Source organism: Peromyscus californicus, unplaced genomic scaffold (genome assembly GCF_007827085.1).
Source record: "Peromyscus californicus insignis strain IS unplaced genomic scaffold, ASM782708v3 Scaffold_22__1_contigs__length_63687245, whole genome shotgun sequence".
Taxonomy (NCBI): Eukaryota; Metazoa; Chordata; class Mammalia; order Rodentia; family Cricetidae; genus Peromyscus; species Peromyscus californicus.
Genome location: NW_026294525.1, coordinates 43,973,011 through 43,993,786, shown reverse-complemented (window position 1 = coordinate 43,993,786; position 20,776 = coordinate 43,973,011). Strand labels below are relative to the sequence as shown.

The following is a 20,776-nucleotide window of genomic DNA, read 5'->3' as shown; positions in this document are numbered from 1 at the left end:
CTGAAATGTAAAATCTGACCACAGTGGTACTGAAATTCCTTTTCTACAGGGTACATCAGAGAAAAACATGGTCAGCTTTACTATTTAAAATCTGAAAGGCTGGTGGAGAAGCCACAGAGCAGAAGGTCCTCCTTGCAGAAGCAGAATTTTGTAAACACAGGCGAGAGGAGCAGCCTTTCACTTGGCAGTTTATGAGCATGGCATCCCATGCCAAACCATGACTTTCCACTCTTCCTTGTCTGGTGCTCCTGTACCAATGCCTCCTCTCCCTCACTGACTCCAGTCTGGGAGTAAGTGACATTGTTTCTCTGAAACAACAGCAATCCTTCCTCCTGCTCTAACCTTGTGAACGCTGCTCAATGCTTCACCGAGGATTTGCTAGAAATAACTGAATGTCTTGAACCCTCTCAATTATACTGACCATGTGACGTACTTGCTCTGGCTAATGAGCTTAAGATCTGTAATAACCGTTTGAAAGAAAATGGCCCCCAAAGGGAGTGGCACTATTAGGAAGTATGTTGTTGTGGGGGCAGGTTTTGAGATCTCTTTTGCTCAAGTTTCCCTCAGTGTGACAGTCAGTTGACTTCCTGTTGCCTGCAAGATGCATCTCTCTCAGCTCCAGCACCACCTCTGCCTGCACATCACCGTGCTCCTCATCATGATGATAATGGATGGAACCTCTGAAACTGTAAGGGAGCCACCCCCAATTAAATATTTTCATTTCGAAGGGCTGTCCTGGTCATGGTGTCTCTTCCCAGCAATAAAAACCCTCACTCAGACAACCTGTCTTTCTGAAGGAAGGATTAAAAGCCAATGGGATATTTTCCAAGCAGACTGTCACAACCCAGGTTGATTGTGAGGCAGATACTGAACCGTAATGAGGGTGTCACTTACACGAGTACAACTCTGAAGTTCCATGTGCAAGGGACTGTGCTGACTACAAGTGCAGAAAGAGTTCATCAAGGCACACGCTGACTCCCGTTCCTGAAGGTGTCAAGTTCGCACTTGGCAACCACATCAAAGGCTGGGCCAACTTCTCTGCTTTACAGATTAGTATAAATACATTCCATAGGTGGAATTACTAACGAGCTGGATGCAGAATGCTTCACAAATAGCTGAGGCAAAATGCTCACATTGATAAAACTTCTAAGCTTTTCAAAAAACGATCATAAACACATGAGTGAGGTTTATACACTCTGAAATACAACAAAACTGAAGTAACAAATAGGTATGACTTCTGGAATTTAGGGCAAGAAAAGGTAGTAATTTCATTTTGACTAAAATGCATGTAATTTCAGAGTCAATTCTATATACTGGCATATCTCTTTTAAAGTACAAATTAAACTTACCAATTATAATGGGATAGTCTATGTGTGACAGCTATAACTCATCAGCCATGAAAATTTAATTATAAATATAAGCAAAGTGACTATTCTCTAATATGGTTTGCTAAACTAAACCTGTCTATATGAAAATATTAGCTATTTTTACAAACATTTCAGTAATGAATGTCAAATACTAAGCTAATAAAGTTTGTGCAGAGACCAATCTAAATGCCTACCAAATTGTAAGGCTAAACACATTAGTACAAAATAACAAAGAAAGAGCTTCATTTGATAAACGGGATTAAAATTGTTCCTTTCCAGGAAATTAACATAAATGTGGAATTAAATGGTTTAGAAAATTTTGTCTGGATCGGATATTTCCCTTAGATTGAAGACAACGTGTGGAATCCCTTTCACATTTACTCTATCATTTTCTCCTAGGCTTGTAATTTCAGAAAACGCCCCAACAATGTCATTCAATTTAAAAGGTCCACAATAAGTGACCTAGTATATTTAATAATGATTTAATTTAGATAGACTCTCTAGCTCACTGGTTTTCAAAACTCATCTCTTTCAGAGAGCCAGCATGCATACAACAGATAAAAAAAAAGGAGGTGTAGGCTGGAGCTGGAGGGATGAGAGGGGGAGCTTGACTGGGGTAGAGGTGGGTGGAGCCACAGAATCTTCTAAGAAGGTGGTTCTGAACCTCGGGTTCATGACCCCTTTGGGGAGTTGTTGAATGACACTTTCACAGGGGTTGCCTAAGACCATGGGAAAACACAGCTATTTACATTATAATTCATAACAGTAGCAAAATCACAGCTATGAAGTAGCAACAAAATAATTTTATGGTTGGGGTTACCACAACGTGAGGAACTGTATCAATGTGTCTCAGCATTAGGAAGGTTGAGAACCACTGTTGTAAAGGAAGTAGTGGTCACGCATATTTCCAATCACCTTATTACATTGTTCCCCACTCTCCTATCCAAGACTTCTAGGCTAGCTGCTTGTTCATCTTATCAATATACGAATTCTACTATAAAAGTCATTGAAAATAATTTCTGTTGGCATTTTAACATGCAAAGGTCATAGAAAATCTAATGAGGAGTTCAGAAAATGACCACTTACTAGATGCTTTCCAGTACCAGGCCCAAGGTACTAAGTAAAGCAATACAAAAGCAGCAGAAACTTAATCTTTATTTTGGAATGATATTCATGGTATTGGGGAAGTGTAGTGTGTTGGTTAGCTTCTCTGAGCTGGGCATAAATCCAGACACACCTGGGGAGAAGGTGAGGTACTGCTTCCATCAGAGGGGCCTATGAACATGTCTGTAGGATATGTGCTTGTTTGCTAATTGATGTAAGACAGGCATAAATAAGCACATCATTGTTTTAGTGTCAAAGCCAGAAACTGTCTGAAAAGATGCTGGAAGTGTTCAGGCCCCTCAGTTCAGGACCCCTTCAGTTAGATGTTGGCTTGTTGTTGCATCATACCCAAACTCAAGCAAACCTGTTTATTTGTATGTCTGTTCAAGTTTTCTAGCTTGGAATTCTAAAGTTATATTTTCTCAAAAAAAAAGAAAGAAGGTCCACAGGGGCCCTTTTGGACTCGGAGCAGAGTCTGACATGGCTTGGCACTCAAAAGACACAGTCTGCTGGAGAGATGGGTGATTTCTCCCACTGTTGTGTAACAGTTTCACCTGACATGGAAACATTCCATCCTGCAGGGAAACTCCTAACATTCAAAATGGCTTCAGGAAGTCCCTAAAACTGATGAGATTCACTAAGCCCCTCCCCCTCCCTTCCAGAGTAAGCCATCAAGTTGCAAAGAAGACTCTCAGACAAGCCCTGCTGAAAGGAAGATTCTGAGGCTAGACCAGCTGCCTGGAAGCAGCAAAAGCCAGCTGAGCTGCCTGGAAAAGATTTAGATTAACGGAGGCACCTGGAAAGGACACTTTCCAACCTGTTGAGCTGCCTGCAGGCTGTGCAGTGTGCTCCAGGTTCCCAGCTTTGGGAGCTGTCACCCGTTCTGGGGTGGGCTATGGTGAGTCAACCATCTTTGAGTCATTCTGGCTGCTGTAAATAATCCTTCACCCATTTTCCTGTAAGTAACTCTAGTAAAACTCCGTGGTTCACCAAGCCGGACTTTGCTGGTGCCAGCACCTTGGTCTGTCATGGGTTTCCTCCCTATCTGGGGTGAATAAACATGTGTTTTGTGTCTCCCAAAGAAAAGTGTTGTTACACAGCACCCACATCATGACTGGTCCTTGAGCGCATCTCTCACTGCTTCATCCAATCACTGTCCTGCTCAAATAGCATCACCATGGTGAGCTCGGGTAGAGATGCCCTAAAAATATACCTGTGAGACCTTCCTCTTGAACTTCCAGTCTCCTAGTAGGTGCATATTTGGTTCTTACTGCTCTGTAGCTCTTTCCAGACAATTATCTCAGTAAGAATGTGCATGGAAGAGATAGATGGAGAAGGAACTTCCAGCATTTCATTTTACAATCTATGCTCTTATTTTTAATGATGTTGCTTTTTTTCCTGTTGTTTTTTTTCTATTTCTGAAATACTTAAAGAATTACATATTTTTTTTCTTAGTATAGATATTTAAAGCTCTATCTGTCTATAAAACTGACTACAAAATTTAATGTGGTACTTAATTTTTGTATTATAGATTCATGCCCTGATTTATTTGTTATTAAAGCTGATTTAAAAAATTTCAAATTGTTTTCTCATCTTAAAAGTGTGCTGCTGTGGGATGTTCTGTATGGCAAATGTGTTGCTGATTAGTCAATAAATAAAACACTGATTGGCCATTGGCTAGGCAGGTAGTGTAGGCGGGACAAGGAGGAGAATAAAGCTGGGAAGTGGAAGGCTGAGGCAGAGAGACGCTGCCAGCCGCCACGATGACAAACAGCATGTGAAGATGCCGGTAAGCCACAAGCCACGTGGCAAGGTATAGATTAATGGAAATGGATTAATTTAAGCTGTAAGAACAGTTAGCAAGAAGCCTGCCAGGGCCATACAGTTTGTAACCAATATAAGTCTCTGTGTTTACTTGGTTGGGTCTGAGGGCTGTGGGACTGGCAGGTGAGAGAGATTTGTCCTGACTGTGGGCCAGGCAGGAGAACTCTAGCTACAGTGTGCAGATTACTAATTTTAGGACTGGCAGCATAATGTTTACATTATTGAAATATTTTTACTGTATGATGGATACTGTAAAAATTTGATGAACTAATATTTTTATATATCATAACACCATGCTAATCCTTACCTTTAATTGTATTACATAAACTGAATTACATTTTCATCTCAGGATGTTATAAATCAGGTTTTCTTTTTTTTTTCAGTTCTTTTATAATTATGCCTCTTGCTGATATTTTTTAGCTTTATTTTTATTTATATGAGTGTTTGTACTGCATGTATGCATGTATGTGCACCAGACATGTACCTGGTATGCATGGAAGTCAGAAGAGGGCACGGAATCCCCTGGAACTGAAGTTACAGATGGCTAGGATCCAGCATGTAGGTGCCAGGAACTGATCTTGGGTCCTCTGCAAGAACAAGTGCTCTTAACTACTGAGCCATCTCACCAGCCCCTCTGTTGGTATTTCTGAATCGAAATTACATTTTTAGAGACCATAATTAAAATACCTTTCATATATTTGAGAGAGAAGGATAAATTTGAGCCCAAACTTGAATAGTACAAGCCATATCTTGTGAGTGTGGCTAAAGTGGATCCAACTGTATTATTAGATTTTTGTTTGCTTACATGATTGTTCTTTGCTTTATGGAAAGTTTAGTATTTATATTGCTTAAAATTATACACGGGTTATGTTATCAAATTTTAGTTTCAGAAACACAACAACCAAATTGCTGTTAAATCTCTTTTTTTTTTTTTTGCTCTGGTCGCTAGGAAACCTGCAGATACATTTTCTGTCCAATGCTTAGATGATTAACAAGTTGGCAGAATCTGTGCTAATCTTATCTGTAGCTATCATATGCCCTGACTTTCCACAGCTCTGCTTGATCATGCACATTTTCTGTAAGTCATTTTCATTTTTTGCAGAATGATGCAGGAGACAGACGGATGGTCTGGGAGTCATCTCCTGCAAGCAGATTGCGACAGGCTGAGTGTGAAATAAAACAACATCAATATATCCTAATTTTCTGAGGGATTTCTAAATAATTGTGTGATTATCCACCACGAAAGTACATTCCAAAAACAATCTCTAACCCTTGAAACATTCCAAATGTCTGAATCTCATCACGCCAGACGGCCCTCTGCAATGAAGAGCACCATCTCAGTCTTTCTTTCTGCTCAGCTTCTCAATCTCACCCTCCTCCATGTTTGCCAGTTTCCTTGGTGCCCTTAAGACTCGGAGACACAAATCATTCCTTACTCAACGAGTCTTCAGCAACGTTTTATACTGGTGTTTTAGCATGGTGGATGAGGTGTAGGGGACTTTTGCTGCCATCAAAATAAAGATCACCCTCCGCTTCTTCAGTCCTGGACCAAATACCCTCTACCTCTTCTCATGGAAGGAGCGTCCTCCCTCCCATCATGGAAGAAAAGCTTTCCTATCATGGAAGGATAGTCCTCCGTCAGTTCGGTATTCAGGAGATTTGTTATGATTTTCTAGTTTAGATTCATTACCAGACTGTTTCCTTCAGGATTAAATGCCTCTAAATGTGACTCCTTAAAGAATAATGTAGGCTTTCAAATCAGGTAGGTGTTTTGTTAAGTTAATAGTTTGCCGGGCTCTGTCCTTTCTCAGTTTTAATCACCTTAGTGGGTTTAAATCTTATTTAAATGTGTTTCTCTTCTAACAGCCACCTCATTTCTGTTCAGCAATTATCTACACTTTGTTATAGTCTGTCCTGGCAGGGTTCTGCCAAACCCAGTGAAGGTCTCTACCACAATCCTTTTATCATCTCAATTCTTTCATTTTTCTGGCTTTTTATTCCTCCAGGGACTATGTATGTTGAACAAGGTAAGACAAGAATAGAAGAAACTGTGTGTTTCCTAATTTGCGATGTCTCAGAAGGTAGTCAAGAAATCCTCTATGGCAGTGGTTCTCAAACTTCCTAATGCTGCAGCCTTTTAACACAGTTCCTCATGTTGTAGTGACCCCCAACCATAAAATTATGTTCCTCGCTATTTCATAACTGCAATGTTGCTAGTGTTAGAAATAATTATGTAAATATCTGTGTCTTCTGGTGGTCTTAGGTGATTTCGGTGAAAGGGTCATTTCACCCCAAAGAGGGCACGATCCACAGGTTGAGAATCACTGTTTTGAGGCAACCAAGAGACGTTTTGTCCAGATTCTCTTCAGCTTTCTCTCTGAGAAAGCACCAGTTCCAACTTGTCCTATTAAATTCACTTCTAGTTCAATATAGTTATTGGTACTTTCTATCTACCGATCAAATATGAGATGGTATATTTAAAAAGCCTGGGACTGGAGAGATGGCTCAAGAGTTAGGAGCACTTGCTGTTCTAGCAGGGGATCTGGGTTTGGTTCCCAACAACCACATGGTGGTTCACAACCATCTATAACTCCAGGACCAGAGAAAAGGATGCGCTCCTCTAGCCTCTGTGGGTACCAGACATACATACGGTACACATACATGCATGTAGGTAAACATACATATAAAAATACATTATTACTGTGTAATTGTGTACGTGAGCATGCCATGACGTAAGTGAAGGTCAGAGGACAACTTTGTGGAGTCAGTTTCTCCTTCTGCCTTTATGCGGGATCTAGGGATTGAACTAAGGTCAACAGGCTTGTGTGGTAAGCTTCTTGACACACTGAGTCATCTCTCCTGCCATAACATGTAATATTCACATTCTCTCTTTTCTACATGTAGACACTTATTTTGATATGCCTTTCTTTAGTTTATTTTATTCATCTGTATTTGTAAATTTTCAGTACCATTTTTTTTGCTTTGATTAATCTTATTCGACAGCATCAGTTCCCAAAAATGGTTCCCGGAGATAGTTCTACCTCAGTGTTAGCAGAAGTTACATATTAAAAAATGGAAGTTTAGAGTTAATTAAATGTATAAAATACAAGGCCAAGGGAAAATTAGGTTATTTCTGTACACTGAGATTTCAAGAAATATATAGAATGTAGCTTTTAGTACACACAAAATTACAGATTTATCCTGCCACCTCAAAGATTCTGGTGAGCACATTCTAAATGTTTGTATATTTACTGTCACCAGTGTGGCTTTCGTTTTCCTGGAGTGTGCTTGAGAGCAATGCACAGCAGCTTTTATTCTTAATAAAGACCATTCTCCTAGTTAGTCTTTATATTATCGCTACTTATCTGTGTATAATTATTGCGGTTGTTTGAATTCCTTATACAGACTGTAAAAAACGTGGACTGACTTAATGTTACTATGCACTATCTTGACTGAGCTAAGACACTTTACATTTCTGAATGTGTCTATAACCAGCTTCTTGCAGGTGCTTCCTGTCCCGCTCACACAGCATAGACTAGAGCTCCCCTACACCCGTACTTCCTGTTTCTTGATTTTCATGATACCACTTCCATGGAGTGCAGCCCAAACCAGAGGTGCTGCTTCCCTAATTTCATAGCATAAGTCTCAGAATTATTTTTTAGTTGATGTCTGTGTAGGGCTACATATATCTATCTGATGATGATCTATAAATTTCAAAATAATCCCAACCCTCAGTGATGAAATCAGAATCCTAAACTACGGCTACTCAGAAACTCAATGACCTAATTTATAAAGATGACTTTTTCTAGACAATTCTAGGGAATTCTTTGATCTACATGTGCATGGACAGAACTTTATAGGTATATGAAACTAAGTTATGAATAATTTAGCCATGTTGGTGATATTTCTATGAAACAACTATGTTTTCACTTTGAAACAAAGTCGAATAACTGGCTTAGGGTAGAAGGAGGTTTCCCGGTCACATTCTTGGTAGGCAATTCTCCTGAGTGCATTGAAGAAACAAAAAGCAATTATCAGGTGACAAGGTAGTTAGGAGGAAGAGGAACGGGCGCGGGGGGTGGGGGTGGATTTGTTCAACCAACTTAGTACCAATTACTCCTCAGATGGCAACCGCACGCTGGAGAGTAATTATGTACTGATAGATTATTATGATATTAATCAAAACAGAAATACTGGAAACAACCGAAATCTTAGTGTTTATAGAACACTCAAAAACTATGGTAAGAACCAACATTTAAAAATTCTATAAAAACAGAAGAGTATATAAGAAATCTTAAAAAAAACAAAATGTAAAAAATTCTGTAACAAATTAATTTTCACACAGTAAAACTGACAAGCAAACACGGAGACATGATAGTTATTTACAACAAATGTGTTCATTGTCTTCTCTCTGTTAAAGGTAGCCAAATACAGCCTCAAAACCATCCTTATACCCTTGACCTATGGGCTCCTCCCATGCCACATCCATATGTAGCTTGGGTCCCATATCCAGTGCCTCAGCCTGGTCTGGCCACCCCTGCCTGTGCTGCGTGGCTTCCCCCAGGATCACAATGCCTCCTCCTGACCCACAGGCTCCTGCCACACCATATCAAACCTCTCCAACCCAGAAACTGTATACATTCATCCAGGGTCTAACTCTGTGAATCTGCCTGATCCTGTTTTCCACAAACCCTCCCCAAACCCCAAACATACCTCCACACTCAAGGCTTGAACGAGGATGTACATACTGCACACCAGTCCAGTCCCCTGTGTCCACCTGACTTCTTTCCATCTAAGCCACACCCAACATCTAGGCCAAACTCAAACTGCACATCTTTTCTTCTGCCTCAACCTACTCTGTCCATATCAGACCCAGAACTAATAAAATAAACCCACATGAACAAACTGCATTTCAAAAATACAAATAACGTGAAAGATAAAAGCAGTATCTCCCCTATGAAATCCAGCAGTCCTGTAGAAATGTTTGCCAAATGAGGACCATGTAGATGAACCCAGGACATAGAATGTAAAAGAGGAATTATAAACTTCATCAAAGAATTCAAGGAGTTTAAAGAAGACGCAAAGAAACAGCTCAGTGAAATGAAGGAGAAAGAACTTAAGGAGAATGTGTACCTGAGTGATACCCAAGGAAATATAAACATAAGGTTGATGGAAATAAAAAAGACAATCCAGTACTTGAAAACAGAATTCTATAAAGAGAAACACCGAAGAGGACTGAAGCTGAAATGAAGTTGGAATTGAAAAATCCAAAAAATTCAACTAGAAAACTCCAAGGAAAGCCTTACAAGTGGGTCGAATCAAGCAGAAGAAAAAGAGGATCTAGATCAAATAAGCAAGGAATATTTTTAAAAAACCAAAAAAAAAAAACCAAATTAAAATATAGGAAAAAAATACACAAGAAATGTGGGATACCATTAAAAGAGCAAACCTTCAAGTTATAGACTAGATGAGGGAGAATAACCCCAAGAACAGATAAGTCTTGCACATTATCATAGAAGAAAACTTCCCCAAACTAAGGAAAAACATACAGATACAAGACGCACACAGAACTGAAAACAGCAAGACTAGAAAAGAATGTCCCTACTGGGTATTATAGTTAAAACGCTATACTGAATGAACAAAGAGTATTGAAAGCTTCTGCAAGCCAACCAACCAACAAACGAACCAACCACACAAACAAGAAAACCAAACACAAGTCACATGTAAAGGAACACCATCAGAATAACAGTAGATTTCTCAATGGAAACTCTGAAAGCTAGAGGATCCTAGAATGCTTTATAAGTACTAGAAACCAAGAGGACCAACCTAGACCAACATACCCAGCAAAACTACCTGCTGTAGTTGAAGGGAAGAGAAAATCTTTACAGACATGAATTGTGTGTGTGTGTGTGTGTGTGTGTGTGTGTGTGTGTGTGTGTGCCCAACAAATCAAATCTAAAGTAGATACAGGAATCAATATTTTGGGCTGAAGAGTGAAATGAGCATAGTCAAGAGGCTGTGGAAAGAAATATGAATCCACAATTACTAAAACACAAAATAATAGCAAAAATGAACAACATGATGACAATAATTAATACACACATTTCAACAATATCTTTAAATATTAATGGCATTTGTTCTTCTAATCAAAGGACACAGGCTGGCTAAAGGGATCACAAAAAACAAAATCCATCTACTTGTTTTCTACAAGAAACACACCTTAGCTTTAAAGATAAGAACTGTCTTAAAGTGAAAGAATGCAGAGAAGTATTCCCACTAACTGGGACCAGGAAACAAAAAGGCATGCCTATTCTAATAGCTGACAAAATAGACTTCAAACTAGACCAGCAAGATAAAGAGCAACACTTCATTCTAGTCAAAGGAATTGCTATCCGAAAAGACACTGCTATCCTAAGCACAAATGCACCAAACTCTGGTATGCACAATTTCATTTAAAAAAAAAATGTCTACTATATTTAAAGACACAGATTAACATTAGTCCATTAATAGATAATCATCTATATTTTATGAAATAAGTCATCTGGATAAACCATCAGAATTAATTGACATCATACATCCAAGGAACTTAACAGATATCTTTACTACAGAACATTTGACCCAAACATCAAAGACTACACATTCTACTCAGCAGCATACTGAGAGTTCCTATAAAACAGATTGCATTCTGGGACACAAAACAAATATGGATAAATTAAAAAGGACTGAAATAACTTCATGTATCCTATCTGGCCACAATTCAATAAAATTTTAAATTGACACCAAATAAATTTCTAGCAAACACCCAAACTCACAGAGATTAAACAACTCATTACTGAATGCTGAATTGGTCAAAGAAGAAATCAAGAAAGAAAGAAAAAGATTCCTGGAAGTAATTGAAAATGAAACACAACACAACCCCTCTTGAGACACACTGAAAGCAGGTTTACAAGGGACATTTTATAGGTCTAAGTACCTATATTAAAAAATCAGAAAGATTACAAATAAATGACTTGATGTAACTCAAAAGTTTGGAAAAACAAGAACAAATCAAGGTCAAGCCCAGCTGATAGCAAGACATAATAAAAATCAGAGCAGAAATTAATGAAAAAAACGTGAAAACAATACCAAAAATCAATCAAAGAGCTGGTTCTTTGAGAAGATAAACAACATGAATAGACCCTTGACACAACTAACCAAAAGAAAGAAAGAGAATGCCCAAATGAACAGAATCAGAAATGAACAGGGAAATAGACACCAAAGAAATTCAGAATATTACAAGGGAATAACAAAGAAAAGAAAAGAAAGAAAAAAGAAAAAAAAACCTGTACTTTATTAAATTGGAAAACAAAAGAAATGGATGAATTTCTAGATCCAGCCAAACAACCATAATTAATCCAAGAAGATATCAACCACCTAAACAAACCCAAAACAAATGAGGGGTCTGAAATAGTAACAGAGTTCCTCCCAACTGAAAAAAAGCCCAGGGCTAGCTGGAGTCACATCACATGTCTACCATACTTAAAAAAAAGCAAAGCAAAGCAAAACAAAGCAATAGCCAGTCATTCTTAAACCACCCAAAAAAGAAAGAGAAAGAACAATTACAAGTTCCTTCTGTGAAACCGGTATCATTCTGGTACTAAAACCATGTAAGGACACAACAAAAAAGAAAACTATAGGTCAATCCAATATCCCTGATGACCATAGATTAATAGCTACTTAATAAAATACTTGCAAACAGAATACAGACACCCATTGAAAGGATTGTACACCACTACTACGTTGGTTTTATCCCTGAAATGCAGGTATGGTTCAACAAAAGCAAGGTAATAAACGTAATAAACTACATAAGCGGACTTTATAACAAAAACTACATGATCATTTCAATAGATTTAGAAAAAAGCCTTTGATAGGTCCAACGTGCCTTCATGATAAAAATCCCAGAGAATTAGGGGTAGAGAGAACAAACCTCAACCATAATAAAAAAAAAAAGCTATATAGGAGAAACCAATAGCCAAGATCATCTTAAATGGAGGAAAACATGAAACAACCACACTAAAGTCAGGAATAAGGCAGGGATGTCCACTAGGACACTCCTTTTCAATACTGTCCTTGAAGAACTACCTGGATCAATAAGGCAAGAGAGGGAAATGAAAGGGACGGAACAGTCATGCTATCCCTATTTGCAGATCACATGATATTACATATTAGAGATTATCCTCACCCCCTCCCCCCAAAAAAAAAACTCAACAGAAAATTTCTAAAAACAATAAGCAAATTCAACCATTTGTCAGGATATAGAATTGCCCTACACAAATCAATGCCTTTTCTAACATGAACAACAAATATTCTCCCAGAAGTAGAGGGCAAATCTCTACTGCTGCAGATACCATGCATTTCAGACACAGGCCCCAGAGGCCCCAGAGGCCCCAGAGGCCCCAGAGGCCCCAGAGCTGGAATTGACCTGAAAGCCTCAAGCTTCTGAGGATTAGTTTTCATGGTACCAGAAGGCTCCAAGCAAGCTTCCAAATGAGGGAAGCAGCCTAGAGTCCTACCCAGCTACTACACCTATGAACCAATAACAATGACCAGCATGGCACAAAGCCCCCAAGGGTTCAGTGGTGGTACACATACCTTGGCGGTAACCACAGCTCTCTAATTGGACTTAAAGACCTGCTCAACAAGAGGGAAATCATGCCTAATACTGGAATCCTAGTCAACTACCTAGAGCTAGTGAAGTCATGGATCTTGGAGAAGAACTTACAATTGCCACTCTACTAAAGTAGAATAATCCCTAACTTCCAAATATGTGTTCTCATACCTACAGATAAATTAATGTAATCCTCACCCCTCATCAAAGGAACTTCTCTTCACAGCAGACAGAGACCATTCCAGAAAGCCATAACCCATCAAAATACAGAGTTGTAGAGCCCAGTCCCAACTGATACATCTACAAAACAACACCTGGACCTAAGGCTCAGAAAGTATCCCAGGCATGGGGGCAGAAAGATGGTAAAAGAGCCAGAAGAACAGGTTTTGCTCTGAGATTATGTCTCTTAGAAATGACAGAAGCTACACCCACAATGTCTAATCAATCTGAATGCTTAAACATGAGTTGAACAAGGACCACACTAATAAACATTGTAATATGTTTACAAAGCGGAAGTGCAGGAGGCCTCAACCCTATCCAGGCAGCTAAGAAATGCTGAGAATAGAAGAAATGGTCTTCCACAGAAATGAATACACCAGTTGGTTATCTGATGGCTACAAATGGTGGGCCTAAAAAATATATACAGACAAGTAACATTGTACAGTCCGAACAGGTTGTATTTACGTATAGGTGTGTATTTAGTAATTATATATACACACACAAATATACGTATATATGCATATATGTCTATAATGACAATTATTGAAGACAGAGGGCATGAATTTTAAAGAAGCAGGGGTATAAGGAAGAGTTCAGAGTGAGAAAAAGGAAGGGGAGATGATGCAGTTATTTTATAACTTCAAAAAATAGAAATAATTAAATAAAATTTCTTATAAGGCCTTAAGCTAACTATTCTAATTATAGACAAATGGCATTATCTGTGGACATTTCTTTTAGATAAGTACACACACACACACACACACACACATATAAAATATTCATGGAAATAGAAATACTCATACATATAGCATCTTAAAACAATAAGTAAAAATTTAAAAAAAAAACCTAAAGAAAAAGGATGCATCTTTGGAAGAAAAATACACATTCATTTCTTTCTGTATTCCCCATAACTCCATCAAACTTACAGTCAGAAGGGTGCAGTCCTTGTTTGTTCCAAATTATGACATCTACATGTAAATTATAAAGGAACATAAAAGCAAGGTCATCCTAGCACACCATGCCAAAAACAAATCCCAAAAATAATTTGGGATGCTCCGAGACCTGTGTATTAGGACAACATTCATTTGAGCACTGCTTCTTAAAAATAGCGTCGCTCCAGCTTGGGGATGCTAAACTAGACTGGACAGATGATAGATAACAGAGCAGGAAAATCTGGGGAAAGTGAGGAAGGAGAAACATAACAGCAGAGGGCTTTGTTTCCCAGGCTGGAAAGATGCTTAAGACAGGATGGCACAGGGGAATTCGGGGGCCATCTATATACTTAAAAAGAAAAAAGAGATATGGTAGAATAAAATCCAAAGAGAGAGAGAGAGAGAGAGGCAACAGAAGAGTGTGGTCGCTATGATTAGAAAAGCACCTTGGAGACACGAGCAAAGTCAAGCAGCCTGTCTCATTAAACATTTATTACCCTGCTTAAATCTGTTTGAAGCACAGAAATACATGAAATACTACACAGGCTAAGATCTGCTCTTCCCCCAGCCAGAATGCTGGGGCTAACGTAAATCTGATTGGCATGCAGTTGAAATATGGGACTGTTTTTCCTTGATGTCAGCTTTTAACATTGTCAGTATCATAGGTGAGTCCATTCCCAAAACTCTTAGTGGACACTTCCCATAATTCACAGAGTTATCCAAACGCTTCCAAGAAAATAGGATCAGTGTCCTTTATGAGCATGGTACAAAAGTCTTTAATCTACCAAAAAAAAAAAAAAAAAAAAGGAAATTAAAACTCCCTGCTTTGCCCCAAGCAGCAGATAATTCATTAAGCCTTGACTCAGGAAGAGAACAAAGCATTTCTCACAGGGACACTGGCCTGCAGGACTGTGTGCTGGCAAGCTCCAAGCCTCAGCCCCTCAATTTCACAAGTACTATAATTTTCATATCTTATTTGTCATGCTGTCTTCACTTAAAAAAGTTTTTACTAAGTTTACATACTGACATTAAAATAAATTTCAAGACAAAAATTCACCCACTAGCCTGCCATTACACTAAACACCTTTAATATGCCTGCAGACATGTGGAATTTGTACTCCTAATCATACCAATCACAGCATAATGGAGCCATGCCTTTTTAAAGGCTTACCTTAACCTGGCAATATGAACTGTCAAACTTCCCAGCTTGTTCATTTAATTAGCACATATTTTGAGAAATAAAACTGAGCATCAGAACATGAAAATTTAGTCGATTTTCCCTAAATCCATGCCACAAATATTTAACAAAAAGTGTCATTTGGAGACATTTCATAATTCGCTTTTCTATACCATTTTGGAACTTACCTCTTCCCCAGACAAGTAGTAAGCTGACAGCAGTCCTCCGACAAAGCGTATGTTTACTTCAAAAACAGAAACTTCAGCATTCTATGGAAAACAAAATGAAGGAGGTTTAAACATAATGATAGCACACACAGTCAAAGTACATGGTATGAGAAGCTGCACTAATTTAAAGTCTGTTCAGACCTGTGTGCTTGTCCAGGGGCACCTATACACAAGAGAGCGAGTCCCTGGAAATGGTGTCAAAATATGGTTAAGCAGACCAAAAAAAAAAAAAAATGATTTTGACTCAAAGCAAAATTATAAAAGTACTATAAAGTGGAATTCTTCCTTTCTCGTGGGCAGAAGCAGACCGAATAATTGATATTCCGTATCTGTACAAATGCAATGGGATCAGGGCTTTTATTATTATTTTTTTTTCCTATTCTGTGTTCTTGCGACTTCACTCATTTGCCTGCTTCTTCGTCCTGAAAGGCCAATCAGACTGTAGTGTGGCTGCTAGCTCCACACCAGGCTGGCAATCTTTTCCCATTATGTTAAAGCGGCATAGACAGAATGCTAATGGACGTAAAGCCGCGGACTTGAGTTCCAGTACTGCTTTCTGCCTTTACCTTCCCACAGTCCCAGCTCTGAGACGACATTCTGTCTTGGCATGAAGGTGATAATCATGTGAGCTGTCATTGCTGGCGTGGTTCTTATTTATATCAATAGTAGCTCGCTTTTATTATTTACAGTATGGCAGAGGCTTGGCCATCTCTTTATGACTTTTAATCTTCATACAGATCTTAGGAATTAATTACTATTCCTCTGTCCAGTCTACGGATGGAGAAATAAGCCAGGCTTATAGTGATTAATATGACCTTTTGAAGTTCCCACAACAGTAGTAGAATTAGGATTTGAATGGAAGTGTGTTTATTCATGGTTTAAAACTTGTCTATTCTGACCTCTACAGATACCTCACAGACTATGGTACCATGTCTTATTATTGATGGTCGAATAATTGTGATGCATAAGTAGTCATTACTGCCAATAGTTTTATGATTCTATAATATTTGACTGCTAAGTGCATCTGTCTTGTAGTTTGTAATTAGGTTATTAGCACAGCTGATCTCCAGTAGCTATAAGGCGTACTTTATTGGGCCTACTAAGTAACTGTCACTTCTGTTCAACACCAAACCACTCACAGACAAAGACAAGGGCTAGGAGCAAAACAGAATGTATGGAGCCAGCATCTGGCAGATGAACTCGGAAAAATCATTTGAGATGGTATCACCTTCAGGGATCATTTATCAAGCAACTACTATATGCCAGGCCCAGTCCTAGGTTCTATGAACACAGCAATGAAAATTAACATGCTCCTTAAACTCACTGAGTCTACATTTTAGGAAATGTTTTCAGAAACAAAGAAGAGGTATATATTTTTTTTAATTTCTACATGGGCTCCCTCAAAGGATAGGGATCTAATCATTGAAACTCCTACATAAGTTAAGAAAACTTCCTGTGAAAGAAAGCTTATGAAAAGAAGTTAGAGAGGACTGTTAGATAAAGTTGGATAAAACCATGCTGTGAGTTTGTTAATTGTACTGAATAATTTGTGAATTGCAACTTATCTATTTTGATTAAACACCCTCTGTATTGGGCCACTTATCACTAAAGTGTATCAGTGAATGGGGATCATTTAAACACTGCTGTTAGTCCACACAACCTCTGATAAGGAAAAGGGAAAATTTATTAATTTAGTTTGGCTCATACAACTTATCTCTCATATCTAAGGGAAATAATGTTTAATAAAATCTAATGATTTAAGTATCATATTTGCCTCAGTTTGTACTTGTATATTTTAGTTTTTAAACCAGAAATCAGGTCCTCATATTTTCACTTACTGAAGCTTATTGAGATGGTTTTATTTCCTTATTCAGGCTTTGGGCTCATTACATATGCTTTCCCTGTTCCTCCTATGAAAACTTTGGACAGTCAAGACCTTTCTATATAGACATCTGATAAAAATTATTGCAAGGTAGGGAACTGAGCTATGTCAATTGAAATCAGAAATATATCTCAATCTAGACATCCATCACTTATTGGATGCCGTTCCTCAAGCAGCTATTGATCCAGCTCTGTGTGTATTTCAGAACCTGCATTCTATTTATCTTGCTTTGCTATAAGATACTGAAAGATAACCTTGCAAAGTGCTGTGCTCAAGGTCAGCGGCTAGGACATTTGAGTTGCAGGGACTGAATCATCTAGGGAGCCCCAGGCAAAGTCTGGACTGTTTGTTGAAGCCATGCAGGTTCCCAGTGATTAGAAAGTCCTTGTCTTTGAAACTCTTGCTCAAGAATATCACAGCATCACAATTCCAAACTGTCATCATCTTCCTGTGCTTGGAAACTAGAACTACATCTGAACACACACACCCATTACCATTCCTTCTGCCTCATTTTTTCCAAAGTTACATGATTTACAAACCTTAGTTTGAGCTCTTATAATATTCTAGGCTATATTATCTTTTAGGCCAGAAGATTGACATTTAGACACTTTGGGTCATTCCTTATAGAACCTTAGGTGGAAAAAAAAAAGGGGGGGAGGGCATGTATGATAAAATTTCATACTATAACAAAATGGTTAGCAGCTATGAAAATGCTGGCCTGGGGCTAGGGAGATGCCTCAGTGGGTAAGAGGGCTTGTATTCCTGTATACAAGTATCTGGGCCTGAGTTTGAATCTCAGCACCCACACAAAAGGATGGGCATGGCTATGTGTGACTGTAAGTGCAGCATTGGGGGCCAGAGAAAGGCAGGGCCTGGGAGCTCCCTGTCCCTAGCCAGCCAGCCTAACCAGAACAGCTGGTTTCCAATTTAATGAGACCTCTCAAGGGAATAAGGTAAAGGGTCATAGAAGACAGCCACATACTTCTGTACATGCAACATACACACACACACACACACACACACACACACACACACACACACACACACACACCCCATGCCATGTACACACATACATTGATAAATTGATTAGTTAATTAATTAACTAAAAATTCTGGTGTGAATTAGGAAGATTAGGTTGAAGGCTGATTTTTTTTTTTTTTTGAGTGTGAGATCCTGGAGAACTGGTTTGCTCTCTCTGAACACCAGTGTTGTTACAGGTAAAAGACAGGAATGAATTCCCAACAAGATACTCTGAGCCCATGAATGCCAGGCAGTCAGTACACAGCCCCTGGAAAGAATGATACATGCAGTAGTCAGCTGTTGCCATTAGCATCCTGTGTCATCGTAGTCTCAACAAAGGCCTGCCTTCCATGGGCTTCCTGGAAAATCTATTATTCCAATACTATTTTATTGTTAGGAGTCTTCTTGAATCTCACATTTCTCCTCTCAACATTCCACGCATTAAGATGTTCTAAACAAGTTTTCCGCTCACTTACCCTAAGGACAGAAGTGTGGACGGGGCATGGGAAAGATTGTAGAAGAAGCAACCTATAACACTAAAATCTCCTAACATATAAAGGATAAGATTTTGCCAACTACTTACATGTAAAATTAAATTAACTGTCCCTTTAAATATTCCATTTAAGATTGCATTGTTATATTCTACCCCATATATTCCATAGTATCTAATGTATAGTCTTATAGGACTCCCAGTTTGAGAAGTATATTCAGCCCTTTGTTTAAATTGCATGAACCTGTTAATGTCATACTGATTAGCAACTATAGGTTGAAAATATCTGAAGATATGATATACTTTTAAACAAATCTTGATTTGAGACTGTTCTTTGTTTTTCTTCTAGCCCTGGCTATACAATCATAGAACACACTCCAACAGATTCATGCATAAGTTTAATAAAATAGTTGGTATAATTAAATTTACATGAAAATATCAGGAGGCTAGTACTGTAGGTCATTGAGAAAGTATGCTTTGGTTATGAGCCTCTCTTGGTACTTGTGCCGATTAGTTTTATGTCAACTTGACACACGCCAGAGTCATTTGAAAGGAGGGAAGCTCAGCTGAGAAAATGCCTCCATAAGATCAGGTTGTAAACAGGTCTGTAGCACATTTTCTTAATCACTTGATTGATGGAGGAGGGTCCAGCCCTTTGTGGGTAGTGCCTACCCAGCCTGGAATGGTAGTCCTGGAGTCTATAAGAAAGCAAACTGAGTAAGCCACGGGAAGCAAGCCAGTAAGCAGCTCTTTTTGTGAGTTCCTGCTTGGGCTTCCTTCAATGGACTGGGACCCATAATATCTAAGCTGTTGTTTGAATCTTAGATGGTCTTTTAATTAAAAAAAAAATCCAGAGTCAGATATCAGGGTGAAAGCTGAAAGATCAGAGAAGCAGAACAGTCAGCCACTAGTTCTTACCTCTACGAAATCCTCAGCCTAAAGAAAGTGAATTCCTGTTTCTTCATGCCTTATGTACCTTTCTCTGCCCTGCCATATTACCTCCTGGGATTAAAGGCACGTGTGCTTCCTAAGCAAAGGCATGAGATCTCATGTGCTGGGATTAAAGGTATGTGCTATCACTACTTGATCTCTATGTCTAATCTAGTGGCTGGCTCTGTCCTCTGATCCTCAGGCAAGTTTATTAGGGTACACAATATATCACATTAAGCCAAATAAACCTTTTCCTCACCAAGTTGCTTTTAGTCATGGTGTTTCATCACAGCAATAGTAACCCTAACTAAGAAAGAGATTGGTACCAAGATAGTAGAGTATTGCTGTGACAGATCTGACCCTGTTTTTTGATTGTTTGTTTTGTTTTGTTTCGTTTTTGTTTTTTGGAGGACTCTATGAAAGGACTTTGGAACTTTGAGGCTAGAAAAGCCATTGAGTACTCAAAGGTTGGAAGACAAGTGTTGAGAGAAATGCAGATGATGGAGGCCTGGCTTGTTAAATTCCAGAGGGAATTTTGAGAGTCACGTAAAAACTCTCTTGAGACTGCTCAATATTTTGAACTAAGAATCTGTGGTTCTGGTTAGCTGGGGTTGAAGAACTGGCTATGATAAATAAGATACCAGTACCACTAACATGAAATCTTTGCTTTGTTAAGATAATTGATTCTGGTCAGCTGGAGCTGAGAAGTTAGCTACAATTAAGAAGAGACCAGCACTGTAGGGGTGAAATCTTCTGGGAAGTGTTTCCTCAGAGTTATCACAAAGATGCTGTGTTCCAAAGGCAGCCAGGATTGTACCTTGTGCTGGCAGCCATACTTGGTAGTGTAAAGGTCACCCAGGTGGTACTGGTTTTGAAGGCATGAGGGGTCAAGGAGAGCAGCTGAGGTGTGGCACTATGTGGCAGAGTTGGGGTACCTTAAGATAGCCCAGGAATGGC

General features: G+C 38.8%; 1 protein-coding gene across 1 annotated transcript in view; it reads right to left on the bottom strand.

The window, feature by feature from the left end:
• Man1a1 (mannosidase alpha class 1A member 1) overlaps positions 1-20,776 on the bottom strand; it is a 176,753-nt gene that overhangs the window by 97,374 nt on the left and 58,603 nt on the right. The window contains exon 5 of the mRNA XM_052751319.1: positions 15,459-15,539. Coding sequence (XP_052607279.1) covers positions 15,459-15,539 — 81 coding nt within the window. The remainder of the gene's footprint in view (positions 1-15,458; positions 15,540-20,776) is intronic.